Source organism: Oncorhynchus gorbuscha, linkage group LG26 (assembly GCF_021184085.1).
Source record: "Oncorhynchus gorbuscha isolate QuinsamMale2020 ecotype Even-year linkage group LG26, OgorEven_v1.0, whole genome shotgun sequence".
In the NCBI taxonomy this organism is placed as follows: Eukaryota; Metazoa; Chordata; class Actinopteri; order Salmoniformes; family Salmonidae; genus Oncorhynchus; species Oncorhynchus gorbuscha.
The window spans coordinates 4,200,684-4,218,756 of record NC_060198.1 but is presented as its reverse complement, the minus strand read 5'-3'; the positions used below and the strand labels follow the sequence as shown (position 1 = coordinate 4,218,756).

Below are 18,073 nucleotides of genomic sequence, written 5' to 3'. Positions count from 1 at the left end.
CTTTCTCCCTGGTCAAAAGTAGTGCATTTTATATAGGGAATGGTGTGCTGTTTCAGACACACCCTGTCTGTTGTGTAGAGGGCTCTCTTCGTGTACACAGTGTGATGCTAGTTGGCTACTTGGCTTAATGAATGCCTTAGTGCATTATAATATACAATTGATTACTGAATGTTGATTGGTCCCCTGTTGAAAGGTTGGTTCATTATTTAGCTCTTATTTAGACATCATTCAGTGTGGGATTTTTGTGTTGCCTGCATTTTTGCATTGGTGCACAGCTTCTTTGATCCACAGGCAAAATATCCCACTAGCTGTCAATTTGACTTGTCATCAAGATATTCAAACACCAGAAGTGGTCATTATACTACCAACTACAGCCCCATTATCTCTGCAGCGGCAACACAAGTCTTGGAAGGGTCCATTTTGATTTGATTTTGTCCATGCAATGTTATTAATGCTTCAAGTTATGCATACCCCCCCGTAATTGTTAAAATTACTAAATAAAAAACAAACATGTCTAATTCGCAGGGAGATTGTTGGTTACGTGTTGTTATTTATTAACACAGCTTTCATAACCAAATAATGTTACGAACTACAATGTAGACATTGTGATTGGGTCACAAGTAGGCCCTAAGTAGACTCTTGGACGCAGGCGACCCCAAGACGCAGCCGGGACACGCATGGATGGTCTGCGGTACAACATGCCTTGTTGAACAACAGATTCGTCTTGACAGGTCCTGCCTTTGTGGGTGACTTCTACGCTCAGAACCTGCAAACAACAAGCCTCCTGTTGAGCTGACACAGTGTTTTGTAGAATTAATTCAAATTTGTCAATGGACTGGAAAAAAACAGTTGCCTCGTTCAAAAAATATAATGCACCATAAACGTTTTCTAATATATGCACAATGTAATAAATATTACCATACTGTTATACATGGTTTAGTATTTTTTTTAAATCAGTGGCAGTCTATGACTATTTTTCTTCTCATTTTTACCCACTTGCGTTTTTGACATTGGGTAGCTCTCGGCAGGCTGTCGCTTGTGGTCCATCACCGATTTAAAATGCACTGTGCAGAAAAGCTCGCTCTCCCAGTAGGGGGCATGTACTAACGAGCTCCGTCTCCCTCCAATTTTCGGGATTTGCCCCGGGGCGCTCTAACCACTGAACGCACTGCTGAGGCTCCAGCATCCAAGGATTACCCTCTACTGCTGCCTTCTTTTACTGTATGATGTATCGGCTGAATGGGTTACCAACGATGGACGTAGAATGGTTAGTAGAGAATATTAAAGTTGTACAGCTGTATTAGGCTATGTAATATGTAAGGGCTTTGATCGTGCGCAGCAATAATGCTAAGCGCGGAGATTGTTGATTAACCTGAACCTGCAAACATCCCAAAGATCCACTCACTGCACGTAGACTAGACGTAATACCATTTGTTTCATATCTGTCCTAAATTTGTCCATCGAACTAGGTGTTTTCATGGACTTTTACGCAAAGTCTAAATGTATTGTGTTCTGGTGAGGTGTTGGTGAATGGGAAGGGAAAGCTCTGGACACAATTCTGCAGGTGTCTGCTTAATGCTGTATGCTGTCGTCTGGACTCTCATACATAATACGTATATTTGTCTCTCCTCGTCACACTTTGAACAAACTCGCAAAAACCCCAAAAATGTATTGTACAAAATGTACATGTTAATATTTTCAAAATACTCAAATTTCATTTTAGAAACATTGTACACCAATACACTACTAATTTTCTAAGAAGTGCTAAATATTTATTTGACTGTACTATTGCACCACTATATCCGAGGCATACTAATGAGGCAACAACGCCATTCCTGACATGACCGGACAGGTATCAAAATGAACGATAGCTAAATTAAATACAAAAACGTCACATTCCACAACATACCTGCATGTAATGGATACAAATGCAAGGAAAACGTTAATGCTGCCGTCTGGACTGTCGTACATAATTATATTTGCCTGACAAAAGACAGTGCAGAATTCCCGTGAAAAAAATCGTCAGAAAACTCACGCTGTCTGTACCTGAAAGAGACCCTCTCCCGCACCCAAAGCGAACGGTAGCTGGGCTAACCTTGCACATTTGCAATTAAAGTTGCTTTGGAAAATGATCCCCATTCACGCTAATATATATTCATACTAACAGTAGTACAACAACACTTAATCAATTATGATATCATTTTTGCTTGTTTTTTTGTGTGCATTTGTGAACACTTGCTAACATTGTGCATTCAAAATAAACATAAACACATCCTCATCACTCTTTGACCAAACTGAGGCTTTAAAAAAAAAATATAAAAAAAAAATATATATATTTTTTTATTTTTTATTAACAACAAATCAATACATAAAGCACATGAGGGAACACAAGCATACATAGATTACAAACAATGAACAATCGAGCTAGGGGTACAATATCACATTACAATTACACAAGGACCTTAAGGGACATGCATATACTTACAATTCTAACAGCTTTTTTGTTAGTATAGTATTTAACCGTCTTAAAATACAGTTCAATTTCTTTTTGTAGGGTACGAAAATGTGGTTTTCTGTTTGTACATTTACATTTGTGTATATGAAATTTGGCCAAAAGAATAATGAAATTAATTACATAAAAATGATTCCGCTTATTTATATTGTATGTAAAGAATCCAAACAGTACATCTCTCCACAATAGTGTAAAATCTTCATAAATGTGTTCAATTATAAACCTACTGATGTCTTGCCACAGTTTTCTTACATGAATACAATGCCAAAAAAGATGCACAACTGTTTCTGGGTGGTCATTACAAAAGGAGCAATTTGAGTTGATGTTTTCCTTAAACTTCTTCATATAGTGGTTGGCAGGATAATATTTATGAATAATTTTAATGGAAACTTCCTTAATTTTGTGAACAAGTAGGTATGTGTGTGGCAACATCCAATTGACCAAACTGAGGCGTAAAAGCATGGTTATCGTAGATGACATCACAACATCAACACAATTTAGAAAAGAAATACAATAAAATAGTTCACTTTTGAAAGTATTGTAATACATCTGAAAATAACCATAAATGAAAAATAAATATGAGGGATTTTCGGTGAAAAATAAAGTATATTTTACACCTGTTACATAAACAAAACTGTATAGGTATGATTTGTGGAGGGTTAAACATGGGTTTTCTTTCCATTTCCCTTTATTAATAGAAACAAAACTAACACAATATATGTTTTCCGAGATATACTATTTATGTTTTAATATATGATAGAATAACTGATAGATGACATCATGACGGTCACCTACACCGCGCAAGTTGCCAATGCGCGCTTCTGCGGGTTCTCCAAACTGCTCCTGGCCTGGAGGGGAAGCATCTACAAGGTCTTATGGAAGGAGTTCCTTGCTTTCTTCGCCATGTACACTGCCATCAGTGTCACTTACAGGTATGAGAGCCTTTAGCTACCAAGTTTACATCATTAGTTGAACTTTCCATTACTATTTGATGATTTCAATTTGTTTTAATTGGTGCACATTATTATGTAACTTTTACCTCTTATAAGATTCTTCCTCTTTGATGACCAGAAGAGGTATTTTGAAAAACTGGCAATTTACTGCAACCACTATGCCAGTCTCATCCCCATGTCTTTTGTGCTAGGTGGGCAATATTACTAAATCAATAACACAGATTCCATTAGAATATTATTCTATTCTAATATTCTTATATTCTATAAGAAAATACCACCATTAATTACAGAACCATTTGCTGCTGTTTTCCAGGTTTTTACGTGACACTGGTGGTGAACCGCTGGTGGAATCAGTACACCCGCATTCCATTACCTGACCGCCTGATGTGCGTGCTCTCCGGCGGCCTGCAGGGTGTGGACGAGCGCGGGCGGCTGCTGCGACGCACCATGATGCGCTATGCAAGTCTGTCCGCGTTACTGATTTTGCGCTCGGTCAGCACCGCGGTGTTCAAACGCTTCCCGACCATGGACCACGTCGTGGAAGCAGGTAAATGTGTCATTCAGATGCAGCTAAGAGACTGCCTTTGAGGAGATATTGCATTTTCCAGATTTTGCCTTCAAGGAAAAATTGCACTTTTCAGAATTCAAACACAAGAAAGTAGCCTACAGTGTACATCTGGATACACCACTTGCAGTTTTGTCCCACATCCTGTGTCTTCCAAACACATACCTATAGTTTATGTAGCAGTCTAGCGGAGGTGAGTCGGACTCACGCTCTGGCCCTGCCTGCATCTTTAATCAGTGTCACCCTCGGTCCAATTTCCTCTTGGCCTAATTAAGACATTGGGTTTCAAAGCAGTACATGGGAGTTCAGACCCCACCTGTGACAGATACACTCCCCTCTCCTCAGGGTTCATGACCAGGGAGGAGCGGAAGAAGTTTGAGAGCCTCAAGTCCCCCTATAACAAGTACTGGATTCCCTGTGTGTGGTTCACTAACCTGGCCGCCCTGGCCCGCTGTGAGGGCAGGATTAAGGACGACAGCACCCTCAAACTAGTGCTGGAGGTAGTCTACAATACAACACACATAAAGCGACATAGTGATAAACCACATTATGTCAATAGTTATATGACATGAATAAGCTGTACCCGACTTACATACTGACTGAACCTTACACAAAAACAACACATTCAACAAAAACAATGACTTACATTTGTGTTTTTATGTCTGTTTATGTCTGTTTACGTCGGCAGGAGCTCAATCATTTCAGAGGGAACTGCAGTATGCTTTTCCATTACGACATGATCAGTGTTCCCCTGGTCTACACTCAGGTGGGTGTGTGTGTGTGTGTGTGTGTGTGTGTGTGTGTGTGTGTGTGTGTGTGTGTGTGTGTGTGTGTGTGTGTGTGTGTGTGTGTGTGTGTGTGTGTGTGTGTGTGTGTGTGTGTGTGTGTGTGTGTGTGTGTGTGTGTGTGTGTGTGTGTGTGTGTGCATGCAGTTGATTGTATGTGCAGTCATGGTAGAATTGTCTTTGTCTCATTTGGTGTCCTATGTTCTCGTCTCCACCATCCCTATAGGTGGTGACTCTGGCCGTGTACAGTTTTTTCTTTGTGTGTCTGATAGGACGTCAGTTCCTGGACCCCACACAGGGCTACCTGGGTCATGACCTGGACCTGTACGTCCCCATCTTCACTCTGCTACAGTTCTTCTTCTATGCTGGCTGGCTCAAGGTCAGTGGAAGTTCATTGTTGTGTTCTCTAGGTAGCAAATGGAAGAAAACCAGACTGAAACAGGGAGAGGCTACCAAAAACAAAATATTTTTATTTATTTACGTTGCAAAATGTTTTAAAACATTTCCCTTGCGTGCCCCAATGAATATGACCAATTGTTTGTATGATTTTCAGGTAGCAGAGCAGTTGATAAACCCATTTGGAGAGGACGATGATGACTTTGAGACCAACTGGCTGATAGACAGGAACTTCCAGGTTTATATTGAATCACATGTACTGCTATCCTTCACACAACCCACCATTGTTATCTTAGATGTAATATATGCATGTATATGTAGTGGGGTAATACTTCATATATGTGATATTATAAATATACCACATGCAACTCGTAATAAGACGAAGCAATTAGCCCATTAAATTAATTAAATGGCTCCATAATATAGATCGCAATATGTAAGACCATGGTTAAACCATGTGCTATCAAGTATTATGCGTTTAGCTGACTAAGATCAAGGAATGGTCATAAAATCAAATATCAAGGCAAGTATAATTTAATAACTTTGTAAAATGAATGGTTTCACATACAAGGCATAAAGATTAAGCTACAAGGCAATACTGACATTAACAAAGCATTAGTCTAGGCATAAAGATTAAGCTACAAGGCAATACTGACATTAACAAAGCATTAGTCTAGGCATAAAGATTAAGCTACAAGGCAATACTGACATTAACAAAGCATTAGTCTAGGCATAAAGATTAAGCTACAAGGCAATACTGACATTAACAAAGCATTAGTCTAGGCATAAAGATTAAGCTACAAGGCAATACATGACATTAACAAAGCATTAGTCTAGGCATAAAGATTAAGCTACAAGGCAATACTGACATTAACAAAGCATTAGTCTAGGCATAAAGATTAAGCTACAAGGCAATACTGACATTAACAAAGCATTAGTCTAGGCATAAAGATTAAGCTACAAGGCAATACTGACATTAACAAAGCATTAGTCTAGGCATAAAGATTAAGCTACAGTGGTTAGTAAAAAGATTACCAAGGCAATACTGTTAACAAAGCATTAGTCTAGGCATACTTGATTAGTCTAGTAAAAATACTGTAAACAAAGATACCTTCAGTGGTGTAAAAAGAATCACTCAAGTAAAAGTGAGAGTCACCCAGTAAAATACTACTTGAGTAAAAGTCTAAAAGTATAAATAATTTAAAATTCCTTACCTTATTAAGCAAACCAGACAGCACCATTTTCTTGTTTGTTTTTTAATATTATGGTGGCCCACTCCGACACTCAGACATAATTTACAAACGAAGCGTGTGTGTTTAGTAAGTCCACCAGATGGCAGTAGAGATGACCAGGGATGTTCTCTTGATAAGTGTGTGAATTGCACCATTTTCCTGTCCTGCTAAGGAGCATTCACTACTTTTGGGAGTCAGGGAAAATGTATGGAGTAAAAAGTATATACTTTTCTTTAGGAATGTAGTGAAGTAAAAGTACAATTAGTCAAAAATATAAATAGTAAATAGTAAATTACAGATATCCCCCAAAACTACTTAAGTAGTACTTCAAAGTATTCCTGAAAGGACCATAAAACACCTTTGCACAGAGTAATTTAGAGTTCACCCTCCTGCTAAGGAGCATTCACTACTTCATACAAGTTACCACAGAGATCATCCACTGAACAAAAATATGAACGCAACATGCAACAATTTTAAAGATTTTACTGAGTTACAGTTCATAAAAGGAAATCTGTCAATATAAATAAATTCATTAGGACCTAATCTATGGATTTCACATGACTGGAATACAGATATGCATCTGTTGGTCACAGATACCTTAACAAATAGGTAGGGGTGTGGATCAGAAAGCCAGTCAGTATCTGGTGTGATCACCATTTACCTCATGCAGCACGACACATCTCCTTCTCATAGAGTTGATCAGGCTGTTGATTGATTGTGGCCTGTGGAATGTTGTCCCACTCCTCTTAAAATATATAATATATGCCATTTAGCAGACGCTTTTATCCAAAGCGACTTACAGTCATGTGTGCATACATTCTACGTATGGGTGGTCCCGGGAATCGAACCCACTACCCTGGCGTTACAAGCGCCATGCTCTACCAACTGAGCTACAATTCAATTTAATGGCTGGAACGGGGCAAATGGAATGGCATGAAGCACATGGAAACCATGTTTGATGTATTTGATACCATTCCACCTATTCCGCTCCAGCCATTACCACGAGCCTGTCCTCCCCAATTAAGATGCCACCAACCTCCTGTGGTGCAAACCCACAATTTCATCAGCTGTCCTGGTGGCTGGTCTCAGACAATCCCACAGGTGAAAAAGCCGGATGTGGAGGTCCTGGGCTGGCATGGTTACAGGTGATCTACAGTTTGAGGCCGGTTGGACGTCCTGCCAAATTCTCTTAAACGACTTTGGAGTCTACTTATTGTAGAGAAATGATAATTAAATTATCTGGCAACAGCTCTGCTGGACATTCCTACAGTCAGCATGCCAATTGCATCTCCCTCAAAACTTGAGATATCTCTGGCATTGTGTTGTGTGACAGAACTGCACATTTTAGAGTGGTCAGCACAAGGTGCACCTGTGTAATGATCCTGCTGTTTAATCAGCTTCTTGATATGCCACACTCCATGTCAGGTGGATGGATTATCTTGTAAAAGGTTAAATGTTCACAAACAGGGATGTAACAAAACAAAAATAAGTAAGCTTTCGGTGCATTTTTAAAATGCAATTTCAGCTCATTAAACATGGGGCCAACACTTTACATGTTGCATTTATATTTTTGTTCAATATACATACATATAGATAGCTTCAGAGTCCTCTTTAAGGTACACGTTTCAGATAGATACCAGACATGGATACTATAGCTTTATTTTATAGTAGTCAGTCCTCTGGATACTGTAACAGAGAGATACATTTTGGCCCCCAAAGAGGAAAGGCTGTCTAGTCCTTTAGCATTGTCCTTTGTGCTTTCCTTGTGCTGCTGGCCATTTGCTATGCAGCTCCAGGGGACAGAGAGCACATAAATTAGGGCCGAGCCTACACTTGTACATGAGTGGGATAAGTACTTTTGAAACACTCAAAGTGAGAGACAAAAATGGTGGGGTGAAAGGAAACTTCAACAGAAGAGTTTCTTGGAACTTCCCTCATCTGAAACTGAAGAGGTTGAGTGTGTGTTTCCTCAGGTCTCCATGATGGCAGTCGATGAGATGTATGGGGATATTCCCATCATGGAAAGAGACCGATATTGGAACGACTCGAACCCTCGTCCTCCCTACACTGCAGCAACTCTATTCAGGCTGCGCAAACCCTCCTTCCAGGGCTCCACCTTCGACATGGCGTGAGTCTCTATTCTATTTGATTTGATTTTATTCTATTTTTGGGGCAAGTGCAATACATTTCTACAATACACCTCAAATATGTGTTCACCTCGTTGCAAGCAAGGATATTCCGTACGTGTGTCTTACAAGTCCAAAGATGATTAGTTGTATGTTTCTAACCTTGCTAACACTTCTGTATGGCCCTAAGGGCATTATTCAAGTTGTAGTGATTTGAATTGAGTCTGTCCCCTCCAGGATTCCCAAAGAGGAGATGCACTTCGCTCCCCTGGCAGATATCACTGAGAACGTGGAGTCTCAGCGTGGGGGTCACCACCCCAACATGGCCCTGTTCAACCGGCTCCTCTTCACTGCCCCGTCCCCCACGGGACTCATTGGAGGGGCGCTGCGCCGCACCTCCGCCCAGCTCCAAAGGTTCCGCCGTCGCTCCGGGATGTACCCGCCCTCGTTCAGCGATGAAGAGGGTGAGGACGAGGATGACGAAGGTGGGAAGACTTTGGGGCCGTCTGGGGGCTCGCTGCCGTCTGTTTTGGCTCAGGATACTCAGAGTACCATATGTAGTTGTGGAGGGGTGTTTAATGCTAGGACACCCCTCATGGAGGTACAGTTTGGGGTTGGGGTGGAGAGATGTGGGGATGCCCTTCAAAGCCAGGAAGAGATTATGGAAGAAGAGGAGGAAGAAGAAGAGGATGAGGGGAACACCCAGAAGGGGGCAGAGAAAGAGAAGATGGAGGAAGGGAACACTGAGGTGACAGGAGATATTCAAAGCCGCATGCCACTGCTCCCATCCCCCCCTCCAGCCTTCCAGAGACCGAGGCCAAACATCCATCAGACAACCCCAGGATAAGACACCCAGACCAGCCTCGACTGCCCCCCTCCAGCCCCCGAGCCCCCAGAATCATCCACCCCCGTTCCACAGCCTGTTCCACCCAAGACCTTTTCATCTCTGAACCAATCACAGAGCAGAGCACAGTGATCCCCGCCATTCCCAAGCCGCCCATTGGTGGAGCCAAGATGTCTTTCCTCACCGTGCCGTCCTACAGCACCCCACAGCGTCATAGGAGCGTCAGCATGGGGTCAGAGTCCCCATCGGCTCCGAAACTACAAACTGCACCCTGTTCTAGCCAAAATTAATGCACTACTTAGGGAATAGGATGCCATTTCAGAACCGGACTATGAGTAAGGGAGAACATACACACTTCTGTCCAACTGGGACCAACACATTACACTGAAAAGCTAGGTCATATGTCACTGTAGTATGTTCATGAGAAATCACTGGTCTATAGATCATCTGCATGAAGTTCATCCTACTAATCAATCCACCCAGATGCTGCAAGGTTGAGCTGCAGCTTTCACTGTGTTCACCAATCTTACACTGTACATTTACTTTAGATGAATGATTTTTCACCTTGTTACGTTGTTATGAATTATAACGAGGTAAATAAAAAGAAAAGACAAATCGTTCTCGCCATAGTTCCATTTCTGTTGCTATGAGACACAATAGTTTGGGATGACAGCAGATATGTGAGACAATACAGTCAAATTAAATCTGGAGAAAATGAGCACTATACTGTAAATCATGTTGATATTTTATTCCAAGCGCAAAAATCACAAATACCATTTGACCAGCAGGTGGCGCCAATGTTACATAAAATAGTTTTTTTTTAACATTCAATGTTTTTTTAAACAGCCACAAAAATCCCATCAACATCCTCTTCCAACGTTCCTTGTCCATCCAGTGTCAATCCCACCACCCTCAACAGAGGGACCTCTCCCTCCATCTCTCCCTCCTATCTGGGCTGTAGCTTGGGAGAGAGCACCATGCCTCTCCTGCTCCTGGCCTGGGTGGACTGCCTCTGCTGGGCCAGGAAGGACTGGGCTTGGCCTGGAGGCCTACAAGAGCCCTCAGACAGCCTCAGCTCCTGCTGCTGGAGAGTCACACACTAGAGGGGATGCATAGAAACTAATTTCTCATTCAAACAGTAGAGTCCGCTCAGGAGTGACATACATATGGTTTAACAATAACATTCAGTCCTCACTTTTCCAACATTCTGCATTTGAAATGAGACCCTATACCCTATATAGTGGACTAGTTTTGGGGTAATGCATTATATAGGGAAACATTCTCACACACTCACCATACTGTACCAGTCTGTAATAGTGAGCTTTTCCTCTTGGTCTTGTCTGGACATGATCCTCTCATGTGAGTCCTGAAACATCAACAGATAGAGGTAACATCAAAATATTTTTTAGAGGCTATATAATTAAGAGCATTGGGTGGTGCATTAAAGATTTGCCACAGATGATGGCGTTTGAATAGTTCTGGTATCGGGCCAAACACTCACTTCTTTGACAGCTGTCATGATGACATCACAGGAAGTAGTCTCCTCTTCAGTCATCATCGTCTAACTGTATCACAACGATGCCCATAAAACATCAGTACTCCAACCAAACCACCAAAATAGGGCCACTGACTGACCACTAGCCAAACAGCAACGTCTAGCCAGAGAAATTGTATCACATTAACAGTCAAATCAAATCAAAATGTATTTGTCACAGATCCTCGTAAAACTGACTTTCCGACCGATCCTCGACTTCGGCGATGTCATTTACAAAATAGCTTCCAATACTCTACTCAGCAAACTGGATGCAGTCTATCACAGTGCCATCTGTTTTGTCACCAAAGCCCCTCATACCACCCACCACTGCGACCTGTATGCTCTAGTCGGCTGGCCCTCGCTACATATTCGTCGCCAAACCCACTGGCTCCAGGTCATCTATAAGTCTATGCTAGGTAAAGCTCCGCCTTATCTCAGTTCACTGGTCACAATAACAACACCCACCCGTAGCACGCGCTCCAGCAGGTATATCTCACTGGTCGTCCCCAAAGCCGACACTTCCTTTGGCTGCCTTTCCTTCCAGTTCTCTGCTGCCAGTGACTGGAACGAATTGCAAAAATCTCTGAAGCTGGAGACTTACATTTCCCTCAATAAATTTAAGCATCAGCTATCTGAGCAGATAACCGATCGCTGCAGCTGTACATAGTCCATCTGTAAATTGCCCACCCAATTTACCTACCTCATCCCCCATATTGTTTTTATTTACTTCGTTGCTCTTTTGCACACCAGTATCACTACTTACACACCATCATCTGCTCATCATCATCTGCTCATCTCTCACTCCAGTGTTAATCCGCTAAATTGTAATTACTTTGCTACTTTGGCCTATTTATTGCCATACCTCCTCACGCCATTTGCACACACTGTATATATACTCTCTTTTTTTTCTATTGTGTTATTGACTGTACGCTTGTTTATTCCATGTGTAACTCTGTGTTGTTGATTGTGTCACACTGCTTTGCTTCATCTTGGCCAGGTCGCAGTTGTAAATGAGAACTTGTTCTCAACTACTTTACCTGGTTAAATAAAGGTGAAATAAAATAATACAAAATAATTGTACAAAGTTATTGCAGGTGTAGCAACATGCTTGTGTTCCTAGCTTCAACAGTCCAACAATCAGCAACCCTTCTAACCAAAATAATTAGTCGCAAATCTAAACACTGATAAACACACTGACCTAACAGCTTGCAAGCCACTGCCCAGCCTCTCTCTTCAACCAAACTACTTTCTAGACAAAATATAACCACAACGCCAAACACTAATAAACACACCAACCTTACATCCAGCCAGGCGCTGCCCCTCTCTGCTCTCGCTTCAGCCCGGTCTCATCCACATGGGGGGCGGGGAGAGGCCCTGGCTGGTTTTGTTCAGAGTGAGAGACAATGGAGAGGTAGGCTTTGGTAGTCTGGCTCTTCCCTGTGGCCACAGATGCTTTACTGCTGATCAGGGCACATTCAATATTGAACGTCCACATTCAGACGGTCACAGGGGGGATTTGTAGGTAAGCACCAGAAAGCAAGCATCCTGTTTAGAGGGTGTACTTGTACATCCGGCTGTCTCATGCTACAGAAACAGGCGGTAGGCTCCTGCTGTATGGGCTGTTCTGACACGGGAACAAGCCTTACTTGTCCAAGACGTACTTACCAGAAAGCAATGCTGGGTAAAATATACAATCAAGTAACAGGTAATGATTCTTGTATTCTTGTACTATTTACTATACGGGTACATAGAATGAAATATGGCCATGTCGAAAATCACCAGAAATGTATAGGGAAATCTCTCAGTTGTGATGGCACACAAAGCCAATGATTTGTTGATGGTAAGAAGTCTGTAGGCTGGCTACCCTGTCCCTAATCTCTCGTGGACAGACTACTTAACATTATTGAGGATGTGGTCAAATTAGTTCTAGGTCAACCTAGATTACCCTGTGCCCATGACAGAGTGTGCAGATCAGTCAGGTCCTTGGCGTGAAAAAGGGATCCCTCTGTTTGAATCGTTTATGCAACGTCCCCAACATGACCTAAAAGAGCCGCGGTTTACGTCCTTACATCAGCTTCCCCCGTCGGAATTCAACGTCATTAGGTTCATTGTTGACGTACATGTAAAAAGGCCCCATCGTCCGCCAACTTTATCTCCCACTATAGGTGATTTCCAATGCTTTCTCCCTGACAAGCTGTGCCCGTATTAGCCTTTCCGCGACCCCCTGTAAGCTCAATGGAACCACTGACTAGCCCCAAAAGGTCAACACTTATTTTGTTTAGGTAAATGCACATCTTCTTACTGCAAACTCTGGCTTTCGTACTGTAGGGGGTTTCCAATGCTTTCTCCCTGACCACCTGGGACCGTTTCGTACGTCCCATGACCTTTCCTTCACAGAGGCGGTTTAATCAAGTTCAAGCTCTTTTCAATGTGTGCGTGTGTGAGGGGTGTGGTTATGGTTGAGTTTCCGTCATTAGGCGATAACCACACAGAACCTTCAGAGAATTATGTGGTTGAGTCAAAAAATCATAGAATAGACTTTCTCTGGAATAGGACTGGTGTTGAGGTCAACATGAGGCGTATTTACTGACAAACGTACAACTCTCACACCCTTTACACACCTTTGAAGTTCATGTTTGAATGTCTCTGGTCTAGTGGTGTGGTTATGAACTGACTCCCCACAACGTTGTGTGTGAAAGAGAGAGAGAGAGAGAGAGAGAGAGAGAGAGAGAGAGAGAGAGAGAGAGAGAGAGAGAGAGAGAGAGAGAGAGAGAGACAGAGAGACAGAGAGAGAGAGAGAGAGAGAGAGAGAGAGAGAGAGAGAGAGAGAGAGAGAGAGAGAGAGAGAGAGAGAGAGAGAGAGAGAGAGAGAGAGAGAGAGAGACAGAGAGAGAGAGAGAGAGAGAGAGAGAGAGAGAGAGAGAGAGAGAGAGAGAGAGATGAAGATGGGATGAATAGAAACTTAGACAGAGTTTCTTGGAACTCCATGGTCTCATCTGGATCTGTTTATTCTCTTAGGAGTGAGAAACACAAGTGTGTGTGTGTGTGTGTGTGTGTGTGTGTGTGTGTGTGTGTGTGTGTGTGTGTGTGTGTGTGTGTGTGTGTGTGTGTGTGTGTGTGTGTGTGTGTGTGTGTGTGTGTGTGTGTGTGTGTGTGTGTGTGAAAACACAAAAAAAAACACACACCATCAATTCCTGTCAGCTTAGACGATCGATGAGTGAATATCTGTTGCGAAACCTTCCTCCCACAGAAAGAGCTACTGACTTTAGCCTTGATAGAAGATAGGAGAGACATTGTGGACAGTGATAGTCACACGCTGAATAACAAAACAACAAACATCACTTTCTCTGCTGCTTTTATTCAAATGAATTATTAACGCTGGCATCAGCAAATTTTGATATTAAATATTGTGTTAGTTTACCCCACAGTTGTGTCTACTTCCAATCTGTAGCCTGATTCAGCATCAAGCTGTCAAGATTAGGATTGTCCAACGAGGCTAATCTATCTGTTTCAAATGGTTTCTCTGCTACTCTCAGCATCAGAACAAACTGAACATTGCATCATCTTACTCTACAGTTGTATCAGGTGTCCCTTTGTCAGTTGTTTTTGGTATTGCTGCTCTGGTTTACGGTAAAATGAGCAGTGCTGTGATCTGACACTAGAGGGCAAAGTTGAACTAATAATAATAATCACTATTTTTATCGTGCTTTTCAATTCAAGTAACAAAGTGCTTCATATCATAAAATTATAAAATAAAAGTACTAACAAAGAAACAAAGACAGGAGGAAGTAACATTTCAAATATATCTAAATCAAGTCATAGATAGCTAATCAAAAGATTTCTCATGAATATCATACAAATAATACTAACTTTAACTAGGATACTGTACTTCAATAACAGGTACAGTGAGTGATACTGTACTCCAATAACAGGTACAGTGAGTGATACTGTACTCCAATAACAGGTACAGTGAGTGATACTGTACTCCAATAACAGGTACAGTGAGTGATACTGTACTCCAATAACAGGTACAGTGAGTGATACTGTACTTCAATAACAGGTACAGTGAGTGATACCGTACTTCAATAACAGGTACAGTGAGTGATACCGTACTTCAATAACAGGTACAGTGAGTGATACTGTACTCCAATAACAGGTACAGTGAGTGATACCGTACTTCAATAACAAGTACAGTGAGTGATACCGTACTTCAATAACAGGTACAGTGAGTGATACTGTACTTCAATAACAGGTACAGTGAGTGATACTGTACTTCAATAACAGGTACAGTGAGTGATGATAATAACAGGTACAGTGAGTGACTCCAATAACAGGTACAGTGAGTGATACCGTACTTCAATAACAGGTACAGTGAGTGATACTGTACTCCAATAACAGGTACAGTGAGTGATACCGTACTTCAATAACAGGTACAGTGAGTGATACCGTACTTCAATAACAGGTACAGTGAGTGATACCGTACTTCAATAACAGGTACAGTGAGTGATACCGTACTTCAATAACAGGTACAGTGAGTGATACCGTACTTCAATAACAGGTACAGTGAGTGATACTGTACTCCAATAACAGGTACAGTGAGTGATACCGTACTTCAATAACAGGTACAGTGAGTGATACTGTACTTCAATAACAGGTACAGTGAGTGATACTGTACTCCAATAACAGGTACAGTGAGTGATACTGTACTTCAATAACAGGTACAGTGAGTGATACCGTACTTCAATAACAGGTACAGTGAGTGATACTGTACTTCAATAACAGGTACAGTGAGTGATACTGTACTTCAATAACAGGTACAGTGAGTAATACCGTACTTCAATAACAGGTACAGTGAGTGATACCGTACTTCAATAACAGGTACAGTGAGTGATACCGTACTTCAATAACAGGTACAGTGAGTGATACCGTACTTCAATAACAGGTACAGTGAGTGATACCGTACTTCAATAACAGGTACAGTGAGTGATACCGTACTTCAATAACAGGTACAGTGAGTGATACCGTACAGTCAAGACTGAAACTATCCTCAAACACTCATACTACTGCACAAACAGTGTAATGCCAGTGTACTCCACTTGTATTCCACTTATGTCGTGAGACAGTCAAATGTAAAAGAGCATAAGAGATTGTACAGACTTACAATCTAATCCATCTGAGTTGTTGTTTACTATAGAAACAGATTTACACGCAACAACCGAGCTGTTTACCTAGCTAGCTCAGAACGTGCAGAACTCACGTACACACTAAGGTCCGAGCCCCAAATAGCACCCTGTTCCCTATAGAGTGCACTACCTTTGACCCGCCCCAATAGGGAAGAGGGTGCCATTTGGGACGTAGATTAACTCTGTCCCCACATAAATACACTTCAGCTCCCTCTGGAGAGTGAGCAAATACTCCCTTGACTCCATGCCAGTCTCCATGCCAGTCCTATGTTTGCTGTACCAATCTGCCAGCCCATGTCTGTCACTGCTCCAGTAGGCACACCTGTGTGTGTGTGCACATAGATGTGTGTGTGTGTGGGCGTGTATGTCCTGCCATCTGGGCACTCCCTACCTCACACTCACCCCACTTCCTGCCTCACACACCCTACCAAGCCTTCTCCAGGAACAGCCAGTACAGGGCTGCAGGACCTGTCTGTCTGGTTATGTGGACAAACAAAGTCAGTCAGTGATCTACTCACAGAGACATACTGTATCTACAGTAGATAGACGGATGGGGAGAGACCGTGAGTGAGACGAAGACAGAAACCAAGACAGAAACCGAGACCAAGACAGAGGCCAAGACAGAGACCGAGACATAGACCCAGACCAAAACCAAGACAGAGAGATCAAGACAGAGATCAAAACAGAGACCAAGACAGAGACAGAGACCAAGACAGAGACCAAGACAGAGACAGAGACCAAGACCAAGACGGAGACCCAGAGAGAGACCAAGACAGAGATCAAAACAGAGACCAAGACAGAGACAGAGACCAAGACAGAGACCAAGACAGAAACCGAGACAGAAACCGAGACCCAGACAGAGACCAAGACAGAGATCAAGACAGAGATCAAAACAGAGACCAAGACAGAGACAGAGACCAAGACATAGATCAAAATAGAGACCAAGACAGAGACAGAGACCAAGGCCAAGACCAAGACAGAGACCCAGACCGAGACCAAGACAGAGACCAAGACACCTTACCCAGACCGAGACCAAGACATAGGCCGAGCCCAAGACAGAGACCAAGACCAAGACAGAGACCAAGACAGAGATCGAGACAGAGACCAAGACAGAGACAGAGACCAAGACCGAGACCAAGACAGACACCCAGACCGAGACCAAGACAGAGACCAAGACAGAGACCCAGACCGAGACCAAGACATAGACCGAGACCAAGACAGAGACCAAGATCAAGACAGAGACCAAGACAGAGACCAAGACAGAGACCAAGACAGAGACCAAGACAGAGACTGAGACAGAGACCAAGACAGAGACCAAGACAGAGAAATATTCCAAGAAAGGGAGACGTACCATATCTTCCTATCTGTCTTTCTCCTATCTACTGTACAGTCTCTGTTTATACAAGAACACTATCGTCGTTGTGTCTGTTTGAGAGTGAATCAACCTACAGTGATTGGTCTGGCTGAGACTGGTTGTTATCAAAATGTAACCACTCAAGTGTCTGGTCTGGTCTGGTTTATGTGGCTGTGTGTCTTGCACTTGAACCTTGAATTTCTAGAATTAATTAACCGGTTGTATTGTTTGTGTGGGAGAGAGGGGGTTTTGTGTGTGTGTGAGAGAGTGTGTGTGTGAGAGAGTGTGTGTGTGCTTGCTTGCATGTGTCCGTTCCTGTGTGTGTGTGTGTGTGTGTGTGTGTGTGTGTGTGTGTGTGTGTGTGTGTGTGTGTGTGTGTGTGTGTGTGTGTGTGTGTGTGTGTGTGTGTGTGTGTGTGTGTGTGTGTGTGTGTGTGTGTGTGTGTGCCTGGGAGGAGTGGGTGTGTTAGGACATAGGAGTGGGCAAAGGGCAACTCATTTTAACCGTGTTCCAATGAATTCCGCTTTTCTCGCCTTCCTTTACTGTTTAACAGATGCGTTTCCTTCTTCAAAATAAAATCGCACTTCTC

At 42.5% G+C, this 18,073-nt stretch overlaps 2 protein-coding genes across 6 annotated transcripts; one reads left to right on the top strand and one right to left on the bottom strand.

Moving 5' to 3' along the window:
• Positions 1 to 1,146: 1,146 nt before the first annotated feature.
• On the top strand, positions 1,147 to 10,011 carry LOC124016304 (bestrophin-2-like). The gene is made up of 10 exons (XM_046331853.1): positions 1,147 to 1,267; positions 3,273 to 3,444; positions 3,562 to 3,656; positions 3,779 to 4,012; positions 4,376 to 4,530; positions 4,719 to 4,796; positions 5,042 to 5,194; positions 5,369 to 5,449; positions 8,417 to 8,571; positions 8,807 to 10,011. The coding sequence occupies exons 2-10, from the start codon at positions 3,293 to 3,295 to the stop codon at positions 9,414 to 9,416; spliced, it is 1,713 nt and encodes a 570-aa protein (XP_046187809.1). The 5' UTR covers positions 1,147 to 1,267; positions 3,273 to 3,292; the 3' UTR covers positions 9,417 to 10,011.
• A 135-nt stretch (positions 10,012 to 10,146) lies between these two features.
• On the bottom strand, positions 10,147 to 17,577 carry LOC124016081 (protein Hook homolog 2-like). 5 transcript variants are annotated; one of them, XR_006835305.1, is made up of 4 exons: positions 12,244 to 13,651; positions 10,915 to 10,978; positions 10,708 to 10,779; positions 10,147 to 10,532 (listed from the first exon to the last, which is right to left on the bottom strand). XR_006835305.1 is itself a non-coding variant. In XM_046331607.1 (4 exons), the coding sequence occupies exons 2-4, from the start codon at positions 10,969 to 10,971 to the stop codon at positions 10,360 to 10,362; spliced, it is 282 nt and encodes a 93-aa protein (XP_046187563.1). In that variant the 5' UTR covers positions 10,972 to 10,978; positions 17,482 to 17,577; the 3' UTR covers positions 10,147 to 10,359. The 5 variants fall into 5 exon arrangements, 4 of the variants coding, with proteins under 4 accessions (XP_046187563.1, XP_046187565.1, XP_046187562.1 ...); XM_046331607.1 differs by lacking the exon at positions 12,244 to 13,651 and adding an exon at positions 17,482 to 17,577 and having other exon boundaries at positions 10,147 to 10,512; XM_046331609.1 differs by having other exon boundaries at positions 10,147 to 10,512; positions 12,249 to 13,633.
• Between the last annotated feature and the right edge of the window lie 496 nt (positions 17,578 to 18,073).